Below are 14719 nucleotides of genomic sequence, written 5' to 3'. Positions count from 1 at the left end.
TAAAGTGCGCGAATGATTTTAAAGTTGAGTCAAATCTTGAGAAAGTATTAAGATGGCAAGATTAGGAGGACCTTCAAAATCAGTTCGGATAGAACTGCCTGGAGAGTAGGTTCAGATGGTTGCATCTGTGAGGCCGTTTGACAAATAACTTTTCCAGTACAAGCAGCAGTACGGCTACTTATCTTTCAGCAGAATTATCCACCATCAACTCTCAACTTTTATCGCATGGATGGGCAAAAAAACCGTTGAACTTGGACGCGTTATCTCAGAGCGATCACAATGATTTTGTTGCTGTGCTTTTTGAGCTGTTAGGTGCGAGCATCGTACGTCGACTCCCTTGTTGGTAGCCAAGAGGAACTGACTGCCACCATAAAGAGCAACTTGAACATGCTGGATACGCTCAATACTCGCTATAGAACCCTCGAATATGAATATGAACGCTTGCAAAAGTCAAATAACAGCCTCAAAACTTCCAATGCAAAACTAGAGACAGATGTTACCGGTTGGAAAACAAGATGCGTGGAAATGGGGAAAAGACTCGCTCTAGAAGAGACAAAAACGAAAGAGCTCAGAGAAGAGAACTTACGAGGGAAAAAAGCTTTAGAATCTGTTCGGGTCGCTGCCGGAGTGGGTTTTGTGCATACCATGTTCGTTTATTGCTGATCAGAACGTCAAAGCATGACGCTAAAAAGGCCCAAATGAGTTTGGACAAGGCATTGGCTCAACTTACCAAGGTCGGCAATGATTCTAGTGTTGCTAGCAAACCACAAGGTCTTATTCTCCTCAACCCCATCCCACCTGGCAGAATACAGCCAGTGTCTATTACCCACTCACCATTATTGGAGCAAACTTTGCTAGACCTAACTGATATTCGTGCTGGCCTTCAAGAAGAAACGGAAGCTTTCCGACATGTTGTAGTCACAACAGGAAATGCTCTGCAAGAGGCTCTTGCAGCTTCAAGAGGTAAAGAGCCTCCAACTCGTTTGCAACACTCTCAGTTTTTCACGGATCCAGACGCAAAACCCTACATTAATTCGTCTTCAGTGGTACAATCTGCGCCATCAATTTCTCACCCTGTCATCGCACAGAACCGCCTTTTAACCCTTGTTGAGCAAATTCGTGCCCGGATCATAGAGGGTGTGCCCAAATACACTTCTGATGGGCAGCAGCAAATTCAACACCCTTCCCCTGAAGAAGTGGAGGAACAAAAACGGGCCGAGAGGGAAAAAGAAAAGAAACAGCGAGACTTAGAAGATAGGATCAAGGATCTTGAAGTCGATCTCGAATGCGCAAGAAAGAAGGAAGAAGAAGCTAGTAGAGTTATTGCGACTTATGCCAAGAAGCAGATCCAGAAAGAGTAAGCCCTTACTCCGTTCTTATTTTGTAGCCACTTCATTGATTTCTCTGATTCATACAGCATGAATGTTGAAGAAAGACCTGATGATGAGGAAATGGAGAGGCAGAAGCAGTCTTTGGATCGTGAACGAAGGAGATATGCTGAAGAAGCAGTGAAACTCAGACTAGAACGACAGCAACTTGAAGTGAGTAGTGTAAAGATTATGCGCAACATTCAAACACTCATCAAGATTGTAGTCTGAGCGTCAAATATTTCTGGAGGAACAACGCAGCGCAGAAAAGGCCATCTTAGCAGCGTCTGTCCCTTCTTTAATCCCCCAACAGTCCATCTCCGCAAATAAGGACGAAGAAGTAGAAGTTACCACAGATGCCTCCAGTTCTATATGGTACCAACACCGTCCACAGTCTCCATCTCCGCTTTCTCCTCATAAGCCCCGAACTCCTAAATCCCACACAGCTGGTGGCAAGCGCAAAGGTGCAAAGACTCCACTCTCTCGTCTAGTGCTAGAAAAGGCTGTCAGGCAGAAAGGAAAGGGACTTGGTGTGAACAGATTATTAATGAAGGAAGATGACAATACGAAGAGAAGCGTACTTGGCCCTGAAAGAGGCCGACGAACAAATGCTGAAAAGGCTCTAGTACCTATTCACTCGCCCTCAAGGAAGGGAAAGGAGAGATCAGAAGGAACACGAGAATCCTTGTTGAAAAGCTCGACTTTGTCAAGGGGTCGCTCTCTTGCTAGTAGCTTGTCACCACACGATAATTTGATTAGCAGTAAAACACCTATTCTTCAACACATTTCCGGCGCCAGTATGACAATTGATGAGCGACCAATACGGTTAAAAAATTCTACTATGACAAACAATACAGAGAAAAAGGGTTTAGGGGCCGCTCAGAAAAAAGCAGAATTAACTAGATCTGGCGGTATTGAGTCGAGGGCTGCGGTCAAGAAGGCTTCTTGGAGATGACTAGAGATCCTTCGTCGAAGCAATCAAAGCTCACGATGAGTGTGATCTGGAAGCGACCATGATATTGTATCTTCTCATGCATGATGCTGGTGACGATCATAGTACAAAAGCCGATACATTACCAAATAGCGCTCTTTGCTTTCATTTGATCAAATCTTTTATTATCGCCATCACGATAAAATTCACGACAGAGCGCCGTTCTTTGATACGTAGAGAGACTATGATAAGTAGAGATCACAGTTTGAAGTTGAATAATCTCAAACATCCACAAATAACTTTTCTCACCCGACTCACCTAGATTGTTGTCTCTCTAAACTTTTAAAATCATTCAGAAATGTTACCGAGTGCAAAGTACTCGGCGCTTCGGAACTGCATCAATATAATAACGTTGGCTGAATGTTCAGTCTCGGCGAAAAATAACTTCTGTACAAGGAAGAATATTTCAGATAGCCCATGTTAGTAAATTATCATTTCTTTATTGTCAGGTAGAGGACCTAAGCGATAGAAGCCTAGGACTTACTGAATTGTCTCTATAGGCCAAATCACTGCTTTCACAGTCTGTCGATGAATTGTTTGGTTTTAGCTCTTTTCTTTTTATATTTATTGGCCCACAGTTTGGAAAAAGCGCCGTTTTATAGATTCAGGTAATAGGTATTGCAACCATTAGGTAGCATGAGAACATTAGCAACCTCTATATGACTTGGGTTCACAGATTCTGGAATAAACAGATTTAATCCGAGTATGTTCTCATCAACAATCGGGTTTAGAACTGCCAATCTTGTCCCATTCCCGGCAGTATCATGAATACTATACGGTTTAATTTCAAGTTCTGTAAACGAGCTACAGATTAAGACAGCATTAGAAGTAGTACCAAAATCTTGTTTGGGCCCTTCAAAGTCAGCAGTTTAAGCAGCGTCAACCTTTAGATTTTCAGTATCCAGGATCTAGATGGATGCTGACCTTCGCCTTCATGGGTAGCGAAACGGAGGATTTCGAAATTGTGTTTGTTGCTTTATCATCGATCTTGTTTTGGTCTCTTAAAGACACATCGCTCAAGTGTAAAGAACTCAAGAGTTAGTTGAGATCCAGCGACCGAAGTAAAAGGTCAGAATATCGCAATCCCAGCTGCCCACATCCCATCGTTATCTTATAGGATGATGGCGGCAGGCCGATATAAAACACATTGGGCGGGCCTGAGATATGTGTTGAGCCAAGGTAGCTCGCAGGTAGACCCACGAGCAAATAATCTCGCTCGGATAACTTCGCGTTCGCGACCAGACCAAGTGGAATAAACCATTCAGATTACGGCGGGCTAACGGAAGACGAGAGATCACAGCGTTTCGAGTAGCTTTAGACTACTTTCAGTATCCTCTATTGACTTTTTCAGCAAGCCCTTTTGATAGTTTAAACAGAAATCTTCCCTATGGACACTAGAATTTGGCAAGTTAGCATCATAGTTGTTATTGTTAATTTCGTGAGACTGGCCTTGAATGGCAAAGTTAAACATCCAATAGGCTCTGAGAGCATTGGAATCCTTTACCAGTAGCACAAAAAGTTGATGAACACTACTCGACTTGGATGAATTTTTTCTCGACCGTTTCTTGAAGCCAACTGAATATTTGCTTGCCTGCTACGTAGAAATGTTTCAGAGACGACGCATGTACGGAAGCAATCCTTGTTGATCAACCCGTCATTGTACATATTATCCACAATTGCTTAGCTTTATGAATAATATGGTTTCCATTACTGCCTGATCTTCAATCAAGCTTGGTCTTTTCTGCTTTCTTTGCAGCTCCCTCGATATTCTTTTCCTTCTTCAGCTTCTCAAGGGCATCCTTCTCGTCTTCCTTCACTCTAGGAATACTGGATTCTGCATTCCGAGACTCATTTTCACATATCTGATCATGAACTATCTGTTCGGCAAAGGATGGGGGCGGTACAGCTTTGTGGCCATTCCCGTCAGAGGGTGTCGCATCGGCGACTTCCCCAGACTTGGCCATGAAACCAACTTTTCCAACATTATCATTGACCCCCAAATCTGTCATTAACTTATCAAGGTCTTCTTCAGTCATAGAACCCATGAGCTTCTCGAGTTCCACATCTTGAATGGATTTCTGCTTTGGCGTAGCTTTGGAAGAGAGATCGCTTGATTCTGGTATAGCCAAAGGTTCATCGGGAATCTCAATGTCTTGCTTGAGAAACTGTGTTAATGTTTGTGTCTCTACGGCTTCCTCAAAGTCGTCCATAGTCTATTTCACAGCCAAGCCTAAACACATGCACTTGTCTCGGTAAAAGATACACTCACGCCTACGAATTCGCCTCCAACAAGGTAACCGGGAAGTCCTATCATCTTGCCAGGCGGCTTGGCTCGCTGCCATCGGCGTTTTGCCTCTTCGTCCATGACTAGATCATACTCCTTTGTCATCGAATCAGCACTCAAGCGTTGGCGTTCAATACCAGCGATGATTTCGCACAGAACCCAAATCCTCCGCTGGCAATAATCTAGACTCACTTCGTACTTGATTTCCATGGCTTTGAGCGATCTATAACGTTATAAGTCATGATCCAAGTTACGTCAAGCACCATACCCACCTCCTGAGGAGATCGTGGTGCTTTCTGACGGTAGGAGAAGATGTCAGGCTGGTAACCTAAACATGTAGAAGTTGTAAATGTCAGCCAAGTAACCCAATGGAAGAGCGACAGCTAGAGAGGATGGAAGGACAATGCCACGTACGTAGATCGTGACTAGAGGAGGGGCCATGGTTAACGAATGTGATAGTATTACTGTTAGTTTTTTTTGGAAACTATAGCTGTTTCAAGTGAAAGAGGTAAAGAAAACAAGCAAAGAAGAAGAAGCACTTTATTTATCATTGCCTGCTTGAATTTCAATAGTTACCTTTATACTGTGGCTTGGAAGGTGGAGATTGAGATATGTCCGCGTCATTCAATTGACATTCATTGATAGGAACTACTACAAATTACATTCCGACTTTTAACATGTCAATATATATTTCAATGTAAAACGATAGGATACTTTTGCCAAATTGACAGTGTTGTATTACTTTGTTCCCAGCACTGCCTACCGATGGTCGTTCTTCAAAGAATCAAAGAAGCACTCATTCTCTCAGCCTGTATCAGAGATTGAGTGTTTTCAGATTTTTTGAAAGCACATAGGTAACCTTTAAACGCTGTTTTTAAAACCAAGCGTACTGAAAGTAGCTTCTCCTACCAGACGCATCGCTCAATAGAAAGCTCCAGCACAATGTTTGAATACCAAGCAACATGTAAGACATCAATATTTGTCCTTAAAAAATCATTCCTTATCAAGTGCCATTGGCGAATCCGAGAACTCATATCAGCCACTGTTCTTTGCTAAAGCTCTGCCTACGACCTATGAAACATACGTAAATGTAACGAAGAGCATTGCCATGTATATGGACAAGTATTCAACAGCCGAAATTGTTTCTAAATGTAAGTTTTAAAACAACTATTATTGAAGTAATAATAAAACCATAAAACAGTGTTGAAGAATGAGCGATGGAAAGGCGTGGAGCGTACTGTGGATATGCATACTGACGACTGGCACGCCTAATTGTATAGCTCATAGTCTAGTCCCAGATAAACTTTTATTACTATTCTTATACTCTTTCTTTTATATGTTATCTATATAAACGGGATTAAATCCTTGACAAGAGGACATGGTATCAGTCACGTGACTTTAAATCATATACTCTGTGATGTATAAACCATTTCTAATTGTCGTGCCTGAAATTCAGATCGTTTCGTAAACAAATCACTAGTAATTAGAATATTTGTATCTCGATTTAGTTTTTTTGAAAACATGTGCGTGGTAAGCTTTCTGCTACGCTTGAAAGCTGGAAATGCTCTCTGGCGGGTAAGAAAAAATACATGCTGATATGAGTTTACATAGGTCAAGTTCAATGTACACATGCAATCTATCATCTGGACTGACTGACCTAATCATTGTTGAAGATAGTGCCGCCACTCTCGGGATTAGGAGTTAGTAACCAGGGCACAGAGGTTGAGGGATACATATCAGTCAACGAAATAGTCTTCTATGAATTATACTTCATACCCGGTAATCCTTGAACATAATAATTCACAATTGGGGTAGTCAATTCTAAACGCGGCGAAAATGGAAGTGCACGTAAGAATTGACTACCCCTTTCTCGTAAAGTCACGTGATCATTAACGGGATCAAATTTAAGCTTGAAGACTCTTAAGACGTAATGCAAATCTCAATCATCTTGAATTTGTACTTGCTGCATTTCTTCATGCCTCCTACTACAAGCAAAATGACTGCATAGTGTTCTACCAGAATGCCTAGGTATAGCGACCGCCAACATCTGATCCGAAGAGTCGAGAATGGCATTGCCCTATACGCCCCATATCTGCATAATGATGTCGTCTGTTGCCTCATCCTTCATCTAGTACATTTTCGCTGGAAGCTGCTCTCGAATCGCTATCTAGAACGGCCCAAGACATACAAAAACCATTCTCTAACTCTGGACAATGCCTATCGTTTTCCTCAGCATGAGCAGACTCACCTACACCTTTTTCGTGTGTCTTCAACCGAACTAGATCGCCTGGTCAATCTTTTTGGTTGTGATCCAGTTTTTCAATCGACCGGTAGAAAGCCGCAGACCCCCACAAAGCTCCAGTTTGCTGTTTTCATGAATCGTATGGCCCATGGAGAGCCTGAGGAGTCAATTGCCCATCGGTTCGACTTGCCTAGTGAGCCACTTATCCATCTCGAGCCACAGAACACTGACCTGAACAGAGGGGGATGTTGCTCACTTCTATGACAGCTGTCTTCTTGCTATCGTGCGCCGTTCACCTGAATTTATCGCCTGGCCAGACCGTACTGAGCGCGACAGAATCAAATACGCTGTACAGGACCTCTGGGGCCTTCCAAATTGCGTCGGCTTTATTGATGGCTCACATATCAACCTAGCACAAGCTCCGGCCAAGCCAGAGAGAGGCGCTGCAACCTTCTGGACACGAAAATCCCGATATGGCATGCTTCTCCTGGCTGTGGTAGACCATTTGAGACGCTTTACATACATTCAGTACGGCTATTCGGCCAGAACAAGCGACATGCGAGCACAGCAAGCCTCCCCACTTCACACCAAGCCAGACGACTTTTTCTCGCCTGATGAGTACATTTTAGGTGATGCAGGCATAATGTGTACTCCCACAGTCATTGCTATGTTCCGTAGAGCACGGGGACAAGCTAGTCTTACTGAGAACCAAGTGAGTTTAGTGTCTATAAAGCCCTCTGCAGACCATTTCAGCATACTGCTTATGTGTGGCGTCGACACCTGGATGACTTGCAAGCTGATATGAAAAGACTTTCTTCAATTTTAAAGCTGCAAAAGCCCGTGTGATGGTAGAACAAGCCTTTGGGATCCTCAAAGCACGATTCAGCATCCTCCGTTCAGCCAACATGCGCATGCGGACCGAGAAAGACGATAAGCGCATGATCCTCACCATGAACGCCGCTTGTATCCTGCACAATCTGCTTCTCAGGAGTTGGAGAGCTGTTCTTAACGCAGACGACCTTCAGAGTATCATGCATGAAGACCGAGAGGTGCGGGCCGAACGTCTGCGCCATGGAGACTACTTTAGACAGTTTCCAGAGCAGTACAGGCGGCGAGAAGAGGTAGTCAGGGAAATGCAGATGATCGACGAACGCCGTCGGGCTCTTTAGGTGCTTCAATTTTTGTCATTACTTATATGCATGTCTCTGGTCCTCACTGCATTGCTTCTACTTGGCCCTTAGCCTTCGCCCAAGCCTCAGGATAGCTCATATTGTCACCGGGAGCCTTCCAAGTCATGAGATCGCTAGCCAACAGCCTTATCAGCTGTACGCGTCGCTCATCCTTCTCTTCTTGTCTCCTTTTACACTCGATTTCCCTTCTTTCGCGCTCAATTTCCATCCTTTCCTCTTGAAGACGAAGCTTTTTGGCCCTGTATTCATTCGTCAAGTCCGCCATATTTCTTATGTTTTCATTCATAAGCACGTCATACCGAGGGTGTTTGCCTATGAATCAATGGTATCAGTTTTCCTATAGCCACATGACCTGCCTCATGCAGCAATGGCTTACCATGTGCCCTGTCACTAACGCTAGGCTGGTCTGAAGACCTTGTAGAACCCATAGAGCTCATGGAACCACCTCTGCCTTGCCTCCTGGCTCGCCCTGAGTCGAATTCATGGGTTTCAATTTCTCGAAATTCGCCCGTTCTGTCGATTTCTTCATCTTCAGGGGTTGCAGGTACTGTTTCGCCCGTAAAAGCAGCATCTCTTTGGGCTCCTCCAGCATGCGAACCTTGGTCGAAGCCTGTACACGCAGGATTGGCTGAAAGCGCCGAATTGCCGAGGTAGGATTGTTGGCCAAAGTCCCCTTCCTTGTAGACGAGTCCTAGGCGAAAGTAGCCAGGACATAGCCGCTCGCAGTGGTCTGCAGCACAATATAAGCACTGTATAGGAGAAACAGAGTGGCTCATAGTAACAATGACAAAAGTAGATAGGAAAGGGCTCACCATCAACACTCTCCTCAATTCTTGCACGCTCGTCGTCTCCCTGTGCCTTATTAATCCGGTATTGACCATCGCCTACACCTGTACCGTTGCGATAGTCCTCGGCTTTGGAAAATGCAGCATGCATCTCGCTTAACTGAAGAAATCAACGATGTGTCGACCAAAAAAAATGCGTTTAAAGGGCTGATGATGGCTCACTTTCTTCCTACAAGCCTGTGGCGTCCTCTTGGTGGGGCAGAAGTTGCTTGCAAGCCATGAAGAGCATTGCTTGGATGCCTCAGCAGCTGTACAGCCTTCTAGACCGGCTGCAAAGCGTTGCCAGTTGTTGGGAAGGTCTAACCAGTCGAGTAGAAGCTCGAAAGACGACTTGGAGTCGACTGTAGCGTCATTGTCCCAATCCTTTCGGACATCAAGCCAAAACTGACGCCCCTGGGGGTTCAAAGAGGTAGTTGCTCGTGTTCTGGTTGCTATTTGAGCCTGTCGGGGCTGAGTAGAAGCAGGAGCACCCATTGCCGTGCCGGAAGCTTGAGGATGAGATGGGATCGAAGGAGCGACTGATATCTCTGCAACGCGGCGGTATGGCGGCGGTCTAGGGTTACCACTCGAGTTGACTGACCGTACTGAGCTTGCTGTTGTTTTCTACATGCCTGTAGTTGATCTCTGAGAGAAGAGATGTAGATGTAAAAGAAGGTGTTATAAACGAAAAGGCAAAATCGACCGTTCGATTTTTCGTCTCAAAAATTACCCGATCCGGTAGTTGTTACGAAAGAAATTTGCTTCCGTCCTTTTCACGTAAGAATTGACTTCCCCAAATCATCACGTACAAGATGGAGGGTTTGATTATGCCTGTTACATATAGAATATAGTATAGTTACTTTCTATGCATGACTATCTGCATTCAATCCCTCTATAACTGGATGCCAAATACTCTCACACTTCTATCTTCGCTGCAGCTTGCCAGACTCAAACTTCCTGCAAGCTTTCTCCAAGCTAATCTGTTAACGGCGCCAACGTGCGACATGCTAATGCAAGCTAAGGCTGATGTCTATCGTTTCATAAAATTGGACATACCGTGGTTCAAAAGTAGTCAATAAATCAGCTTCTACAACATTCTCTGTGACACGCAAAATGTAAATTGACATTGATCCGCTCTCTGTTCCAGCTGCCAACAACTCCTTTGCCTCATAGGAGATAATATCAACTGCTGTAGCTGCTTCGTTAAACTTGATTGTCGCCCTGGGCATCCATTGCGAGCCATTTTCCACTGCTTGCATCCAAATCTTGATCTAGAAGGGCAAGACGATGAGCGACTCTAGTAGACATGTCAGAGGTAAGACTTACAGTCTTGTCTCGTGAGGCTGTAGCAAACATGCCCCCATTGTCCCCCCAGCACGCATCCAAAACCATTCTCGCATGTGCCTTTTCCTCTCCAGCTAACAGCTCGTATTCCTCACCAGACCTCTGGTAAATCCTCCACCCTCGATCCCTCGACGAACTCAGTATCTTCTGATCATCCGGTGAGAACGCTATGCGAGTAATGGTGAGCGTATGGCCAGCGAGAGGTTGACCGACAGGTTCCCATGTCGATGTCGACACAATGCGTATAACCGCATGTTCGGCGTTGGTAGCCTTACATGCAGTGGCAATAAAGTCGCCTGCATGAGACGCCGCTACGCAGACTAATTCGTAGCCATGGCCATACACCTTTTCCACCTCTGGCCAGAGTGTAGAAGTTGCGAGTTCTTCCTCGGTAGGGAGAGTGGTGAAAGTATGAGAGATGGAAATGATTGCTTCATTTTGGCCCTGTTTCTCTATAACATCTTCTGCTCTAGGGGCTTTCTGTAAAGCTCGGTTGGATAATCCTAAAGGTGGAACTGTGGCGCCTTTTGGTCGGATGTCTACTTCATGTCTCTTACGTTTACTAGCGCCCAAACTCGTTAAAGTCTTGACAAAACCGTCCGGGGCGTCAAATACTCTGACGACTTTTTCGTCAGCGGCCGAAACAAAGAGAAAAGGAGAAATGAAGGAGCAATCAGAGAGGTCGTAGCCGTGAATTTGAGGACGAGCAATCTCGGTCCAAATGTGTTCTTGGGAAACGGGAATTTTGCATTGCGCATGGATACGAGACGTTTTGTCAGAACTACTCTTTGTCAGCTAACTCTTGGATTGCATGGCGTGCTTACCTGACAGATAAGAGATACTCTCCATTTGTATCCCAAGTAATACTTTGCACGTCCCCAAAATGTCCTGTTAATCCGCTACGTACCTCCCATACACCTTTTTCTCCTTCAACCCACACCTCCCAGCCTCCATTCCATCCTCCTGCCATTACACTCTTTCCATCTTTGCCCCAAGCAGCACCGTAGAATGCCAGTCCGCGACCACCAATAGCACCGAATCGGCTGGTAGGTACCCAGATACCATCTGTAAATGTGGATGACGCAGAGGGCTGCCATACCATGAGTGAGTTGTCTGATGCCGTGGAAAGAAGGATAGGTAGCGGGTTCTGAGACCAACGGACATTCGTCAGACCAGAGTCGTGTCCGACGAGAAGGGCTTCGAGAGTGATGTTGTAACGCAACGATCTTTCACCATCTTGTACACTCAAAATATGCGCTTTAGTCGATATCTGCACATTACCCCCAGCTTCTCCGGCCAAACGTTTCTCAAATTCGTCGAGCATCTCCAAGCCCTCATTCTCAGCATTAGATACAGCACTTTCAAGAGAGATGGCAGAAATCCTCCATAGACGGATAAAGTTGTCCTGCGAGCCTGACGCGAGAAGGAGGTCGTGGACAGACGAGGAAGAAGCGGACGGATAAGGTGTGAGTGAAAGGCAACGGATCCAATCCTCGTGCCCTTCTAGCCAGAGAGAGGGCAAAAAAAAGTCTCCACGCAAGGCCCATATCTGAATTCGACGGTCTGTACAGCCCATGGCAAGAATAGGAGCTTCAGAACCTGGAAGATACCCAATCTCCAAATCTAAAGGTAGTCTTCCTTTAAGGTCCATCTTTTGAGTCTCTTCGGCCTTGGTATCGCCAAGCCTCCAGCGCTTGACAAGTCCATCTGACCCTCCTGTGAAGAGCAGGTCATCATGTATTCCTGCCGTCTTGGAAACTCCAATAGCCGAGATAGACGCTCCTCGATGCGCTTCCCAATCTATCCGACATTCCCAAACTCCGTTAATCTCTTGCCACATTCTAACATCTCCAATCTCGTCTCCTGTTACGAGCCTTCCATCTTGAAGCAGTTTGACGGTTGTCACTTGGCCTTTGTGTCCTGGTAATGTTGCGTATATGCCACGGCTTGTGGTCGTATCCCAAATTGCAATAAGCTTTCCTGCACCAAAGAACAGTATGCCAGAATTGTCGCAGGCTGCGCATGAGGAGGATCTATTTGAGCCAACAGAGATGTATTCTGGCAATACTCTCATTTTGTTTGACTTGTTGTGAATGAAAGGTTTTTTTGGCTTTGTCTGACTTTTGACATAATCTTAATTCGATGGTTAACAAAAGAAAAAAAATCACGTGACTTGTTGCTCTAGGCAGCAAAAGCCCAATCTGCCTCTTTATTTGAGTATTTGTGCCCAATATGGTCAAAGTATCCAGTTGGCTTTTTTTAACCCAGAATATTTTGGGACAGTGCCTGGTACAAGATACGAAAATCATTCGTCGTTGATTGGATGAAGTGTAGGGATTTTATATCTGACTCTTTTCACCGTTCTTTTTTCATCTTTCTTTTTCATCTTTATCTATTCTTTCGCCTAGTCATTTTGTTCATCAATCATGCAAGTCTCCTCCCTTCTACGCTTCGGCAGCGTATGTCCGTTTTTAGGTCGTTCAAGCGCAGGCCAACTCGGAGCCATGGCCAGCACCACAACCAACAACGTCTCAGCTCTCACTGCTGCAGCTATGGCATGTCCTATGATGGGCCCCAAACTCGTTTCCATCTCTGCTTCCAGACACTACGCCTCAGTGGCTGGCTCTAGAGAAGTCGAGCAATTGCACAAGGTGGGTTTTGGGGGAATTTTCCTAGAGTCATTTCCCTATCAATACAGAGCTAATTGAAAAAAATATTAGAACAAGAATGTTGTATTCGACCCTGCCGCCAAGACCCAAGCTACCAACTGTCCTCATGTCAAAGCGGCTCGCGATGTGGCAGTTGATGCTCATCGAGAGAAAGTTACTGCTGGGACTTTTGATTACCAAAAGTTCTACGAAGATGAGCTGGAAAAGAAGCACAAGGACAAGTTAATTCGTCCTGCTTTCTAATAAATGTTTAGTGACACCTTGATAGGTCCTATCGTTACTTCAACAATATCAATCGACTTGCAGCCAAGTTTACTGTGGCACATACTGCCAATCCCAAGGATGAGGTGGATGTTTGGTGCGCCAATGATTATTTGGGCATGAGCAAGAACCCAGTCGTCATTGGTACCATGAAGTGAGTCGCTCGATCTAATGTCTACAGCTTGTGCTGATATTCGCAGACGTACATTGGATCGTTATGGCGCAGGGGCAGGTGGCACAAGAAACATTGCTGGCAATGGCGCACTTCATCTCTCGCTCGAAGACGAAATCGCATCTCTGCATCGCAAACAAGCCGCTCTGGTCTTTTCCTCTTGCTATGTTGCCAATGACGCTTGTCTTGCTACGATAGGTTCTAAGCTTCCAGGCTGTATAATCTTTTCTGATGCCCTGAACCATGCTTCCATGATTCAAGGCATTCGTCACTCTGGAGCCAAAAAAGTCATCTTTCGGCATAACGACCTGGCGGATTTGGAGGCCAAGTTAAAGACCGTGCCAAAAGATGTGCCCAAGATTATTGCCTTTGAGAGCGTTTACTCTATGTGCGGTAGTATTGCTCCTATTGAAGCTATTTGCGACCTTGCCGACAAATATGGTGCTCTTACCTTCCTTGATGAGGTGCATGCTGTTGGCATGTATGGCCCCAGCGGTGCTGGTGTTGCTGAACACTTGGATTTTGAGGCGCATCATGCCACCCATGGTTCTTCTGAACCCATTAAAGGCAGTGTAATGGACCGTATCGACATCTTTACTGGTACTCTGGGTAAAGCTTATGGTGTGGTTGGTGGATATATCGCCGGTTCTGCCGACTTTGTCGACACTGTACGATCGTATGCGCCCGGGTTCATATTTACCACATCTCTTCCTCCTGCTGTGGTCGCTGGCGCTCAGGCTTCTGTTGCTTACCAGCGCGAGTATGTGGGCGACAGGCGCCTTCAGCATATCAACACGCGCGAGGTGAAACACCAATTTTCTAACTTGGATATTCCTGTTGTTCCTAATCCTTCGCATATTATTCCCGTTCTGGTGGGTGATGCTGCTCTTGCTAAGGAGGCCTCCGACTTGCTTCTCAGGAAGCACAAGATTTACGTCCAGTCTATTAACTACCCGACTGTTCCTGTCGGCGAAGAGCGTCTTCGTATCACTCCTACTCCCGGTCATACTACGGAGCAAATTGCGCATCTCGTCTCTTCAGTCGATAGTGTCTTCAACAAACTTGGCTTAAAGCGCATTAGAGATTGGAAAGTTGCAGGCGGCCGAGTGGGTGTAGGAATGCCCTATGCTACTGATGTCAAACCTATCTGGACAGACAAGCAGCTTGGCTTGATGGATGGTACCGCTCCCAAAAGATTGAATGTGGGTACGGATAATGTCGTCAGAGGGGACGCGGTTCAGGCTGCTCAAAAGAGGCTGGCTCATTTGCTTGGTGCTGAGGCTGGTCCAGTTCTGGAAGTTACTGCTTCCGCCTGAGCTTCGTTAAGGTTTTACGTATGATACATCCACTGCCATCATAAAGTTATAGTGATGTA

At 45.4% G+C, this 14719-nt stretch overlaps 4 protein-coding genes across 4 annotated transcripts; 2 read left to right on the top strand and 2 right to left on the bottom strand.

Moving 5' to 3' along the window:
• Positions 1-52: 52 nt before the first annotated feature.
• On the top strand, positions 53-2322 carry L203_101836 (uncharacterized protein; the record flags this gene model as incomplete). Its single annotated transcript, XM_066211268.1, has 6 exons — positions 53-105; positions 158-323; positions 376-627; positions 678-1357; positions 1418-1541; positions 1594-2322. The coding sequence occupies 6 exons, from the start codon at positions 53-55 to the stop codon at positions 2320-2322; spliced, it is 2004 nt and encodes a 667-aa protein (XP_066067365.1).
• Positions 2323-4079: 1757 nt separating this feature from the next.
• L203_101835 (uncharacterized protein) lies at positions 4080-5083 on the bottom strand (the record flags this gene model as incomplete). The annotated part of the gene is made up of 5 exons (XM_066211267.1): positions 4080-4571; positions 4628-4738; positions 4835-4865; positions 4915-4970; positions 5057-5083. The coding sequence occupies 5 exons, from the start codon at positions 5081-5083 to the stop codon at positions 4080-4082; spliced, it is 717 nt and encodes a 238-aa protein (XP_066067364.1).
• Positions 5084-8096: 3013 nt separating this feature from the next.
• On the bottom strand, positions 8097-12316 carry L203_101833 (uncharacterized protein; the record flags this gene model as incomplete). The annotated part of the gene is made up of 8 exons (XM_066211266.1): positions 8097-8386; positions 8451-8804; positions 8887-9019; positions 9082-9088; positions 9798-9905; positions 9955-10169; positions 10225-11023; positions 11067-12316. 8 exons carry the CDS (start codon positions 12314-12316, stop codon positions 8097-8099), a joined length of 3156 nt encoding a protein of 1051 aa, XP_066067363.1.
• A 352-nt stretch (positions 12317-12668) lies between these two features.
• On the top strand, positions 12669-14660 carry L203_101832 (5-aminolevulinic acid synthase; the record flags this gene model as incomplete). Its single annotated transcript, XM_066211265.1, has 4 exons — positions 12669-12893; positions 12963-13132; positions 13180-13326; positions 13373-14660. The coding sequence occupies 4 exons, from the start codon at positions 12669-12671 to the stop codon at positions 14658-14660; spliced, it is 1830 nt and encodes a 609-aa protein (XP_066067362.1).
• Positions 14661-14719: the final 59 nt, after the last annotated feature.

Source organism: Cryptococcus depauperatus, chromosome 2 (genome assembly GCF_001720195.1).
Source record: "Cryptococcus depauperatus CBS 7841 chromosome 2, complete sequence".
Taxonomy (NCBI): domain Eukaryota; kingdom Fungi; phylum Basidiomycota; class Tremellomycetes; order Tremellales; family Cryptococcaceae; genus Cryptococcus; species Cryptococcus depauperatus.
The sequence above is the reverse complement of the archived record's forward strand: the minus strand, read 5'-3'. Positions and strand labels throughout refer to the sequence as shown.